The 13,394-nt window shown below is 50.4% G+C and overlaps 1 protein-coding gene across 1 annotated transcript in view; it reads right to left on the reverse strand.

Moving 5' to 3' along the window:
* Abcg1 (ATP binding cassette subfamily G member 1) overlaps window positions 1-4,297 on the reverse strand; it is a 57,040-nt gene extending 52,743 nt beyond the window's left edge. Inside the window, exon 1 of the mRNA XM_051153388.1 lies at window positions 4,228-4,297. Within this exon, the coding sequence (XP_051009345.1) occupies window positions 4,228-4,269 (42 nt within the window). The 5' untranslated portion in view covers window positions 4,270-4,297. The remainder of the gene's footprint in view (window positions 1-4,227) is intronic.
* Between the last annotated feature and the right edge of the window lie 9,097 nt (window positions 4,298-13,394).

Genomic DNA, 13,394 nt, shown 5'->3' on the forward strand with positions numbered 1-13,394 from the left:
CCCTCAACCCTACCCACTGCCTTTTGTGGCTATAGCTGCTGTGGCAGGTTCATAGGCACAAGGGCTATGGGGGGGCCTGAGAGGTGCCAGGTACTGGCTTTAGGAGCAGGGTGTCCTTCTTGTGGAGAGGCAGCAAGGCAGTCAGCTGAGGCAAGGCCATGTTCCTCCCACCGCACCTTGCCATGTGAGTTTGGAAGTACTCCAGACTTGGCTCCAACCCTGGAAGAGGTGGCCAGCCCTCCTCCAACATAGCCCCCCTGAGCTCTACTCCTTCAGGTCCCAGCTGCTGTGGGTAGTCCCTCCCTCCCTGCAGGTCCCCACCATAAGTGTCCAACCCCAGAAAAGCCAAGAAGCGTTTGCCTCCTTTCCCGCTGAAACCCACAGGAGTAAGGGGCCTCACAGCCATCACCCCATCCATCCGCTGGAGGGGGCAGATATCAGACAGGCATCAGGCCAACATCCTGACCTTCTCTACCTGACCTAACTATGCCTACGTTCATTCCCTTGGCAGACTGAATACTAGATAAAGCCAGACAGCTAGCTAGACACAGACATGGCCTCTGACCCTAGCAAGCTCAAGTTCAAGACTGAGCCCAGGAAAGGGAGTAGCCCATAACAGGATTAGGCAAAGGCCATGGGGGTTTATTTGATTCAGACCAGACCCTGGGGTGGGGGTGGGGGGCTACGGGTAGCTCCCTCCCTCCCCCGCCTTCAACAAAGTCTGTCTGCAGAAACGGTCCAGGCTGAGATTAGCAAAATGAGATGGGGGCAGGTCATTGTGTACCATGCTCCCTGCACAGGGCCTCTTGTGAACAGTGGGTGTGGGATATGGAGACCCAGACCTTTAGCAGAATCTGCCAGAATGTGGTCTGGGGTGCAGAGTGGGAGAGGAAGACCGAAAGCAGGGTACTTGGCATAGATGAGACTAGAGAGGCAGACTTTAGGAAAGAGATTTTTGAAGAGTACTGGGGACCCTGAAGGGGAACACAAGCCTGGAGCTCCAAGCTCAGAAGACTGTGTCAGTCACCTGCAGAACTGACTGGAGAGCTTAATCAATGGTGGTAGTAGTAGGGGGGTGGGGGTGGGGGTGGAGTCCATTATGCCAGCCAGTAGGCCTAGCTGGGTAGTTGAAACTGAGTAGGGAGGTTGGAAGAAGCCAGAGTCAGCTGCTTAGGATGTGGAGTATTCAAGACAAGAAGAAGGCCACGTGCGTGCCTGTCCATGCCGGGCAGGGGACCGTAAACAGCAGTGGGTAAGACTCAGCCTCGTATACTCCAGCCTGCAGCCGGTGCTCCTAGCATTTGTACAGCACTGGTGGTGGGAGGGAGGCTACAAGCTCCAGTTTGGAAGAGCACAGGAAAGCAGCAAGGTTGCCCACCTGGCTTAGGACCCCTCAGTCAGGAAGTGGTCCAAGGGGTCCAGCTCCCTGACGCTTCCAAGCCTGAGCTGGCCTCCTCCCGCCCAGCTATTTGACCATTGCTTAGTTCATTGTATACACTCCTTTAGAGTAAACTGCATAGCCAACAGGAACTCAGGAAGCCTTCCTGCCCCATCCCCCCCCATCACAGAGAACAGCCCCACCCTTCCTCCACTGGTGTCCAGTGGCCTCACCCAATTAATAAAATCATGGAAACCTATGTGATGAGGCAGTGGCCTGTCACTCCAAAATAGACCAGCTCTCTGGAAACACATCCTCCAATGAGAGCGTGTAGCTAGCAATGTAGGTTACAGCAAGCTCTGCCTCAGCCTCCTGAGCTCATTAAAAATAAAACAAACACCCATTCCCTCCTGCTCTCCCCCTTGGCTGGTCTGTTTCCCTACCTTCCTGTCTGGACACTGTGCCCTCTCTTCATGGAATGTGTTTTTTGCTGACAGAACAGATGGTGAAGGCAGGAAGTCTATTCCTGGGGACTTTGTGCAGAGGGGACCCTCTTGGGACCGTTGCTGGGGGGCCGTTCAAAAGAATGCTTCCTCATGGCCAGCTATGATGCTCAGCTGGGTGGTACCTTAGGACATCCAAGGAAAACATGCCAACCCATAACCTCATCAATTCTCCACAGGAAAAGTGTCCAAACGTCATATCCTGAACTTGAGTGACCACTCACAATGCTGCGAAGCTCCAGCACTACCATCTCTTGGGAAGACCTGCCTGTCTTGTATGTCTCTGCAACCTCCATACTCCTGGATGCTCTGGCCACCCTCCAGGGTGTTCCCCTCAGAGTTGTAGCTCACTCAGCCAGCACCACCAGGACCCCATGGTAATAGAGACTAGAAAGAAAATCTTAATGTCTTGTCATAACTAAGATAGGACATTAAAAAAAAAAAAAAACTCATCTTTGTTTTGTGCCTGTAGCACCTGAAATTCTAGCTGCTGATACTTCTCAAGCAGGCCCCAACCAGGCTGACCTCTCTTGGCTTCCAAGAACAGGCAAGACCCGTGGACCCAGGGTGGTATGATATCCACAGACAGACAGACAGACATTTAAAAAGTAAAACAAAAGTGCCAGGTTTCCAGAAGAAAATTCTTTTCAAATATACCAATAGGTTTCCTGGGTAATAATAATAATAATAATAATAATAAAAAATAATAAGCCCAGCTTTCATGATATGAGACCCTCACAGCAGAGATCTGGGCTGTATCAAACCATAATGTTATGAATCTGTGTAAAAACCTGCATCTTACAGCATTCTGGTTCATTTATCCACACACTCAAGTTCTAAATGGCGGGCATGTGCAGAGAGAACCCACCAAACTTCCTCTTTTTGCAAAGACCATCAGTTATCCTAATTTTCCCCTGCCAACATAATCCTCGCGTTGACAGATAAGTGCTCAAGGGTCAGTTTTTCAGTGTTTCCCAAGGAATCAACTCCAATAAAAGCGAGTATCTTGAGAAGTGATTCCTGTTTTCATTGACTCTGTCGTGTCAGAAACAGAGCACACCCCAAGGAGGATAACCAGCTTGGGGGTCTTCCCACCCGCCTCACTTCACCCCTCCTAACCACCACCCCAGTGCATCTTTGCTCTATTCTACCGGTTTACGCGAAATCATTACATAATGAGTCGTAGGGCTGGGCTCCAGGCGAGTTCTACAGTAACCTGTTTGGAATCACAGGATGCGGGTGTCAGAGCAGAGCATGCGCACAAGGCCCGGTGCTTTTTTTTTCCTCTAGAGCTCAAGGCAAGAGGTAACTGTCGGTCAAATCCTGCTGACTTCAAATACAGGATGCTAAAAATGAAATAAAGGGGAGGGACTGTGCTATGTGGGCTTCCAGCGTATGGGAAGGAGCAGGCAGGCTAGTAACAAAGCTAGAAGGCAGGGAAAGGGACGATCCGGGTGGAAATACGGAGGGCTTTTTGTTTGGACTCCACACAGTCTGAAATCAGCCTAAGAGGATATTAACCGCAATGTCCGCCTGTTAGGCGGAGCAGGTAGAAACTAAATGGGCGGTGGGCTGTGGTTTTGTTGTAGTTTACTCCCCCCCCCCCCCAGAGCTTTGAGTGACCGTGCAAGAGGAGACACTTGCCCACCTCTGGGAGCAGAGCTTGTCTTGCAATTAATTCGGTAGCACCCGGGTTTTGCCTAAAGACTGTTACCTTGAGTGGGGGTGGAGGGTAAATGTCCCCACTCTGTCCTCACCCTGACAAGGTTCTGGGCTCATCCTCCTCTGTCTCCCCTGGGACTCCGCTGCCTCCTCCAAGAGTAGCTGTCCCTGGGGAGCGCAGGAGAGCAGGCTCCGTTTCGTGGGGCGCAGTTTCTCTTTTTGTTGTCCCCCCCCCCACTGTGCCCCGAGCTACGGAGGGTGGCGCAAGAAGTGCCCACCGCCCGCCTGCCCCGTAGAGCTCCCCAGGGAGATCCGACCCTCCCTTCCCTAGGGCTGGGCCTGCATTCCCTCCCCAGTGCGCTCCCACAACCCAAGCCCCTCACTCAGGACTCGGACAAGTCAAGGCCATCTATTTGTCTACTTGTGGGGCTGTTCGCTGCCCGGTCCCCACACCGGATTCCCTCCATCTTCTCAGAGCCCTAAGCCAGTGCAGGAGCATCCCGAGACTCTAGGGGGTCAGGTCGGAGGCGAACAGAGATCTGCACCTCTCCAGGGTGTCCCGGGTTATCACCCAGAGGACGAGCTCCTAGGCGGCGGGTGTGAGGACTAGGATGCCCGGCTTTGTGTTTCCTGTTTCCCTAGAAGATAAAGGCCGGCCCCAAGTGCAAAGGATGCGCGACTCACCATGGCGGTGCCGACCGAGAAAGCGGCCATCAGACAGGCCATGCCCCGGGGGCGGCGGCGGCGGCGGCGGCGGCGGGGAAGAAGCTGCGGGCGGGGACGAGTTTGCAGAGACAAGGCTGCGTTAGCTCCAGCTTCACCGCGGCGCTCTGCTCGGTTCCGACAGTGGCCCGGCCCCGCCCCGGCCCACGATTGGCCCGCGCGCAGGGGGCGGGGCGCCGACAGGTGAGCGTGCTCTTGTTTTGCTCCTGTTGCAGAGGCTGGAGGACGCTGTGGACTGGAAGGCATCTGCTAGGCCGCTAGCTCTGCCCGGCCACCAGGGCCTGGCAATCCTAATACAGGGACCCCACAGAGGCTGGGTTAGCTCAAGCCTAGGCAAGCTACTGGAAGTGCCCACAAACCATAGGGTCCTTATTTAGGAAACCTCCCGAGGTAGCTTGAGGAGAGCAAAAGGGTGGGGGAAAAGGTTCTTTTCATCTGCCTTTGTCATGCATCCGTCTTCCAGGTGGAAACACCAGGCAACAAAAAAGGAAAGAAGACTGCTGCAGGGCCCTCCCCATAGCTCCAGTGGGGGGTGATTCCCATGTTGAGGCAGCCTGGGTATTCCCGTAGGTAACACCAAGGCCTCCATCCCCACCACTCCAACCTCAAAATAAGCCACAGGGTTGTTTCCAGGGTCTTCTGTACCCAGCACCTCCTGATGCCCCCTATGAAATAAATGTAAGTGTGCTGTTCCCTGATGAGCAAGCTGGCATTCTTCTAATCCCAACATCAGATGCTGTTGTGGGATCTGTTTAAACCCAACATAACTCAAACACCAGGTCCATACAGGTGACAGAAATTGATTGTAATCAAACCGATACTTGATCAATCAGGGCCACAGGACAGACAGGAGCTGAACTGCGACCCTGAAGGGATGTTATACAGTATATTTAAAGGATGAAACTATAAAAGCAAGAGGGTGCGGGGTGGGCTGTAGTAATTTGACATAAGGGGTTGAACAGGGGAATTTCCATCAATTAGGACCGGAGTAGTAGGTTCCTGGGCCTGGGCACTTGCCAGCAAGATGGAGAAGTTGTCCTTGAGATGGCTGGACTCAGACAATTTTCTCCTTACAAGTTGTCCCTGAGATGTCTGGACTCAGACAACTGTTTCCTTACAGCAGAGGCTGCACAGCTATTGGGAAGTCCCCAGTTCCCCTAGGGACCTTGAGTCTAGTTTCTCCCTATGATTAAACGGAGTCTGAAAATAAAATGGTGTTACCTAGACTACACTTCTTCTGCTTGTTCCCAACAATGCTAAGCTAAGGCTTCTGTTGAAACTATTGTCTGTCACTCCCAGCACAACAGAGCCACTCGCTCCAACACTCGGGTGTGCCAGGACACTTTCTGCTCTCCTAGAAGGGGGCAGGCAAATGAGTATAACACCCTCATATCTTTGACCTGTGGTCAAGCTTTTCGCTAGAATCATTGAAAGGAAAGTGGGTGTGGCTGAGATTGGGAGGGAGAGGGTGGGCTTCCATGCCTGAGGGGCTGATGTCCTGTATGGTATAAAAGAGGCTGGACAAAGGCTGGGCATTCTAGGAAAAGGTTTCAAATACAAACCTCTCAGGGAGTGAGCAGTTTTCTGGAGACTGGGCTGCTGTCTGCCCTGGTGCCCACCACTGCCCCAGAGGTGGCCCAGATGGACAAGAGGAAACCCTGAACAGTGGGACCAGGACAGAGGCCATGCTGTCAGCATGCCTATTTTCATAGACATCTACTCTCTGCTGGGCATCTGATGTCTACTCTCCCTATATCCAGAAGTCCATCTGGAATTTTCTTCTGGAAGTTTTCTTTTTCTCAAACCCCCCTTGCTCAGCCCTACACCTCATTTCCTGTTTCTATGCCCTTTTGACTCATGTGCATTTGATCAACCTTCGATCCAAACAAAGGTCAATTAGCCTCCATCACCAAGTAGCCTCAGTGCAGCCTGGCCACAGTGGATGGTCAGGAGCTTCAAATGGGAGGCAGTGCTTTCCGGGGTCAGGGGTCAGTGTGGAGCCCTGAGGAGGAAGTCAGAGGGGCACACAGCTGTGCATGGGGTCCTCACTGGTGTGGCTTGGGCCCCTGAAAGAGTTCCTCATCACACATGTGTACATGGGGTAATGATCCCCCTGGACCATAGTGGAACCAGCAAGTGATAGATGCTTTCCACCTCCAACCAAGGATCTATTTCCTCTCATCCCACTCATACCTGAACAGGGAATAAGTGAGGGGTAGAGTTGGACAGACTTGCATTGTAAGTGACCGAGAACCAGTTTTGGCTGTCTGAGAACACTGCTTTCTACAGTGAACAGATTCCTGAAATCTCAGGCCTGATGAGGCCAAAGACAAGGACACATATACACACACACACACACCTACCTACCTACCTCACTTTATCCATAGCTCTGCCTTCATGCGGTGGCTTTTTCAGGGACTGTTACCTTCTGTGGTGTCTAGTCTTGTGTCAACTTGGCACACGAACTAGAGGTATCTGAACTGAGAAAATGCTTCCATAAGATCTGGCTGCAAGGCGTTTTCTTAATTAGTGATTGAGGGCCCAGTCCATTGTGGGTGGTACAAGCCTTGGGCTGGTAGTCCTAGGTTCTATAAGAAAGAAGACTGAGCAAGACAGGGGAAGGAAGCCAGTAAGCAGCACCTGTCCATGGCCTCTGCGTCAGCTCCTGCCTCCAAGATCCCACTCTGTTGGAGTTCTTGACCTGAATTTGGTGATGAACAGCAATATAAAATAAGCTGAATAAACCCTTTCCCTCCCCAATTTGCTTTTGGTCATGGTATTTCATTGCAGCAATAGAAACCCTAACTAAGACTCAACCCCCACCCCGCCCCCAATCCTATCAGCTGCAGCCAGTCATTGTACCCAGTAGTGCCTAGCCCTGATGGACTCTCCCAGTCTGTGTCACATGGAAGGAAAACTCAAGTAGCTGAGTTCTGACGCACTATAGAAGAAGCTGCAGCCCGGATGATTCTGTGCCACTTGAAGGCCTTCTAACTACAAGTACTAGGCTGGCAAATGTGAAGCGGGCACAGGGCAGCACTGTCCAGCCTAGACACACCCCAGTGAGAACGTCTACCAAGACATGACCATAGATGGGGCTGGTTGGCCTTGAGGACCTCTGGTAGGCAGCCACTTCCTGTTTCAAAAAGAAAGTTTTCCATTATGAAACACTGTCATCCTTGTTGTCTTTGGGAGATTGGTTTCCACACCCCTACTCAATGCCAAATTCTGTGGAAGTCCATATCCCTTGTACGCAAGGACGCAGGGTTTGCTTATAACACACCTGTTCCCTCCTGTGAACTCAGCACCCATCCCCAACTCACTTCTAATATGATACAAACACATCTCATAAGAGGCAAGTGTCATTTTAGTGTTGGCGGCACTTAGAGGAAAGGTTCTTAAACCGCCGGCGGGGGGTGGGGTGGGGGTGGGGTGGGGGTGGGGGTGGGGGTGGGTTGTCGACACTTCATCTGGAGCTGCAATACATGAAGTGTGGGTCATGAAGAAGCTGGTATAAAAGTTCGTTCAAAATCAAGCACATAATGAACCCAAGGGGTTTCTGTCAACACTCACCTGGGTTGCATCACAGATATCACTACAGCCTTGAGCCTTAACATACAACACACACACACACACACACACACACACACACACACACACACACACTTTGCACCACACAGGCCATCATACTATACAACACTGCCTGAAACACATTATTGCAGATTTCCAAATACTGTTTGTTTGTTTATTTATTTATTTTTACCGTGCATACAAAGTTGTAGGTTCCCATGGAAACATAATGGTTTAATGATGGAAAATAATGTCTCTTAATACTGTTATGCCATTGTTCCCCAGCAGATGTGATGCTGGTCAGTTTTGTCACTTTGACACAAACCCAGAATCACTTGGGAGAATGTCCATGAAGGATTGTCGAGACTGGCTGGCTGGCCTGTGGGCATGTCGATAGGGGACTGTCTTGATGACACTAAGTTGATATTGGAAACCTAGCCCACTGTGGGAGGCGCCATTCCCTGCGTTTGCATCCTGAACTGACAGGGATAGAGGGAACCGAGGAAAGACTAAAAGCACCCGCACATTATGCATTCACTTCTCTCTGTTCTTGACTGTGGATGCGATGGGGCTGACGGACTTAAGTTCCTGCAGCCCTTGGCTTTTCTGCTATGAAAAACTATAACCTGGGCCTGTGAGCTGAAACAGACCCTCTTCCCTCCGAGTTGTGTGTGTGTGTGTGTGTGTGTGTGTGTGTGTGTGTGTGTGTTTATAATTGTGTGACTTGGTGCGTGTGTGTTTATAATTGTGTGACTTGAACTCTGGGCCTCAGGCATGTTAGACAGAGTTCTACCATAGAGATACACCCCAACCTTTCTTGCATTTGATTTTTGCCAGCGTATTTTGTCACAGCCACAGAAATGAAACTTGGACAGCATGTAGGCATCAAACCTGTATACCTAGGGATTGCATTAAGTTAGAAACACATTTATCTCACTTGTATGCCAATTTGCTTTCCTCTTTAATAGATGGTAAGATGATACGTGTAACTTTTTTTTTATCACAAAGTTGTGATTTACTTATCCGCAGCTATTTGATTTATATGCCTATTCTATAAAAGCACATACCCAGAGTTGTGTAAAAATGTCTCAGCCAAAAAAAAAAAAGGATGATGAGCGGAAAAATCTCAAGAAGCTTGTTTTAAAGACTAGCATGAAGTGGGTGTGAAGGCTGTGGTATCTGATGTAGGTGTGTGCCTTTTAACACTTTTCATCCAAGGTTACTTGAATCTACAGATGCAGAACACGCAGACACAGAGGGCTGACGACAGGTGCCGCAAGCAGAAAGACACCCCTGCGTCTGCCTCCTTCTCATCCTGACTGCTCTCAGTCACAAGGCTATATGATCAGTTGGCTCCCGTCTGGCACCACAGGCCCCAGTGAGGCAACCAAGCTATGAACCATCTGTCCAGGCCTCTACGCCCTTGTCTAGTCTCCACCGCCCCAGTTCTCCGGCAAAGCTTTGCAGGACATGCCTTCTACCCCTCCTGCTCTGGATGTGTGCCAGGTTCTTGGAATCCTTTGTGTGAAATGCTGAATCTACCATGGAGTACTTGCTATTCAGTGTGCTCTGATCAAGACAGAACGTGTGGCCAGGATAACCCATTCTCAAATCCAGATGCTCTAAGCTGCTAGCAAGGCCCACTCTGGATTGAAGGTGTGGGAAGCTGTATTGTGGGGCTTTGAGTGACATCCAGCCAGCCAGGGCAGGGCACAGCCAAGAACTGCTGCCTCTTACACTCCTCTGTGGCTGGCTTGTGTTGTGCTGGGTTTTTATAGCCTGAGTTCAGGCTCCACATTTATGTCTAATAAATGTGTCCTTATGTCTCACAGCATCTCCACGCCCAGGCTCCATGGCAGTCCCTGTGTGATATGATCATGTAGTCACCACAAGCCAAAGCCTGTATCCATGGCCAGGCTGTCCTGCAGCAAACCGCTGACTTGATATCTGTGAGCCCATAGGTCAACAGATCCACTGCTGTTAAAGTAACCTTTATTTGCCTGATGTAATTGTCGTCTCAGAGGCTTACTGCCTCTGTCTGCTATCCAAGTCTAGTCCTGGAAGTTTCTAGCCTCCATAAAATCTAATCGAGGCCTAGGATGTTTTCAGCCTCTGAGGCTTTTTGCTGAGTAAGCTCACCCTTATTTTTTCTTTCTGAACTCTTGCTGGCTGATTCAACTCAACAGTTCGGACTCAAAAACCCTCTCCTAGATGACTCAATTTGGTTTCTATCTTGGCCTCTGACTGAATTGCTCTGCTTGGCCTCATCTATTGTTCATTTATAACTTTAACAATATTTTCTAATTTTCTGGCTCCTTCTCATTCTCTGACTCATTCTGTCTTTACCTGTGGCTACCTTGTTTTCTCTTCAACCTGTCTCTGTGTAACTCTCCCAGTAAAAACTGCCTCAGAGTTCCATGAACTGAACTGCCACAAACTCAGCTCCACTGCACAGCCTTTCAACTCACAGACTCAACCAAACTGCCTGAACAGCACTGACTAGAACTCAGAGATCTGCATGTCTCTGTCTCCTGAGTTCTGGGAGTAAAGGCATGTCTGCGTATTCCAGCTCAACTGCACAGACCTACAAGGTCTTTGGATGTGATCTCTTCTTACCAGAGCAGCTTTGTTCTGAATTAAAATTCCTCTACACTCTGCCATCTGACTGTAATCACCACATGGACTTCCACTGGTCCTGTGTGCACCTTATATTCAACATCTCACCCTAAGGAATATACAATCTCTCCATTCGGGACAGGTAGCTGGTGAGTGAGCTGAGAGGGCGCGAAGGAGGGTCCCTGAGGTCTTAGTCTCTTGTGAGAACTCTACAGTTAGTATGTGGTATAGATGGATGCAATCAAGACAAGCACGTAGGATTCGCCATGAGGAGGCTGTAGCTTCCATGATGAGCATTTGCAGGAAGCTGGACAAGCATGATGTTGGCTTGACCTCTTAGACAGTCCCCTTCTTAGGTCAGTGGGCCGCCAGAAAAGTCCCCAGGGACAACCACTGCACCAGTTCTCTTGTCTGCCCTCAGCTAGCCAAGGAGAGCTCAGATGAGTTATTTCCCATGACTTATGGTCTTCTTTGCATTCAGGTGATGTGACTTTCAATGTGAGTTGGCTTTGTTGGGGTCAGGGCACCCTGCTCAGAAAGGCTGGGAGAGAATTCCTGTGGCCCACTTTCCAGTATTTGACTAGGGAGCTCTTTCAGTATGAGCAGCTCTTCCTGACCAAGATTGCACCTTGGGCTCAGCAGATCCAGATACACCAGGTGCCAGAGCTGTTCTCAGCACTGGGGACACAGGTAGACCAACCAAAATCCCACCCTCGAGGGACAGGAAGGTGTTAGAAGCCAAATACACAGCTTTGGCTCCCTCCAGGAATTGGGGGCATCACAACTTCGAGTGAAGACTGTGGTGTGTGTGTGTGTGTGTGTGTGTGTGCGTGCGCATGCGCGCGTGTGCCCGCTCCAGCCGGAGGCAAGCTAAGGATGGGGACCTCTCATCTTTGGCATCCTCGTCAAGTCTACCTTCCTGGCATCTGTTCTGGAGATTCAATCTCTGGGGCTATCTCCTGCAGGCTGCCTCACCCCTGTTGTAGTCTATGAATGCATAGCACCTCTTGAGTCATCTGTCCTGGTCATCCGTCCCGGACGTCAGGCTCAAGATGCAGTCATGTTTATCAGTAGCCAGATTCCTACCATGGGACAGTGTGAGCACTACTTTTTATTATATTTTAATGGGGTTTCTTATACCTCTACCTCCCTTCCACCAACGCCCCAACACTAGGTAGAAGAGAAAGAAGGTTAGAAGGAAAAGGGGGTTGGGTTCTTTGGGGGCATCAGGATATCCAGCAGTCCAACTAAACAGCAAACAGCAAGCAAACCCGCAGCCTTCTTCCTCCTCTGAACATCTCCCCGAAGCCACCTTGCAGTGTTCTCTCTGCCCATGGCCTCTGGTATTTATATCCTCCCAGAGTCCTCAGAATTAAACTACCTGTGGCTAGCAAAGACCACATCCCCTTCTGAGCTGCACGAGGCAATTATCAGCTGTGGATAAACCAAGGTAGCCCCATATCCCACACTTGGGATTAAAGCAAAAACATACTTTTTTAAACACAACATAACTAAGTTTTTAAAGAAACCAAAACTTCCACTGCAGGGCAGTGCCAGCTTGGGGGAGGGATTCTGTCTTGCTTAGAGTGTGCAAATCAAGCTTGCACCCCCAGTCTCTCTGACTCCCTCACTCAACTGGTTACTCTCCCCCTAGTGTAAACTCTGCTAGTCCGTGTGGATATATAGCTGCCAGTATAGGCACTGTCTGTCAGTGCAGACACATACCTGTTGATGTAGACACATGCCACTCAGTGCTGGCACACTCCTCAGTGTAGGTGCACTTCTGCCAGTGTAGACACTGCCCGTGCATGTGAACACACACCTCTGGGCATGTGTGAGTGTGGATACACTCTAACGACCATGAACTGGTGCCTGTCCTGCTTCTGTGTGGTTCATTGTGTGCTGGGGACACACAAATATCTTCGCTTGGCTGCTCTTCATATTTTGAAGGAAAACACAAAACTAAAGAATGCTGGCCCCCTGTGTGCCCTAAGTATGCTGATGACTGTCCATGGCCTTATTAGCCATAATGGATTAGAAGGCTTCTTCTTCTTCTTCTTCTTCTTCTTCTTCTTCTTCTTCTTCTTCTTCTTCTTCTTCTTCTTCTTCTCCTCCTCCTCCTCCTCCTCCTCCTCCTCCTCCTCCTCCTCCTCCTCCTTCTTCTTCTTCTTCTTTTTCTTCTTCTTTCCAAAGCCTCAAGCCCGGGCAGAGGCCTGGTCATGGGAGAGGTGTTTGCTTGAGTGATTGCAAAAGCTCTGGTCTCCCTTCACTCCCACTCCCTGCTGCACCATCCAAATATCCAGAGGAATTTCTTTGTCCCTGGCACAGAGAGGCAGCCGGAGGTAACGGAAGTGAACTGTGGAGAAGAGAAGGAACAGGCACAGGGCACATGGGAAGAGCCCAGAAGGCAGAGATGGGAAGGTGAGATTAGGTAGTGATGTCTCAGGGAATGAGAAAATACACAGGCACGCTTTTCAGAGTGAGAAAGAAGCAAGCTGTGTCCTGCTAAGGGCTCGTTTCCGTTCTCATTAGCCCAGAACCTGGAACGGCAGGAAAAGACCCAGAAGCCAGAGTCTTCAGAGGAAGGACGAGAAAGCACCAATTGGCAATGAAATGGTCTTCCTAGAGAAAGGTTAGGGAGGAGGTCTAGGATAAACATTCCAGAGACAAACCTTGGAAACTTCCTGGAGGCCACCTTCCCGCACATAATTAGAACCTCTTGTCCCCTAGCAGAGGTCCTTGCTCAAAAAGTGTCAGCAACCTACACTGCAAGTCCTCTTTTCCTTAGTGGACGATCCCTAACTCCAGGGGCACACTCCACTCAGAGCCAGTCAACATCCCAGGGCTCCAGCATTGCTGGGGTCCCATGGGTCTAGAAGGCCAGGAGGTCTTCAGCTCTCCAGAGACTAGCCTGGTTGCCAGAAGGAGGCTTCCCTGGGACA

Source organism: Acomys russatus, chromosome 11 (genome assembly GCF_903995435.1).
Source record: "Acomys russatus chromosome 11, mAcoRus1.1, whole genome shotgun sequence".
NCBI lineage: Eukaryota > Metazoa > Chordata > Mammalia > Rodentia > Muridae > Acomys > Acomys russatus.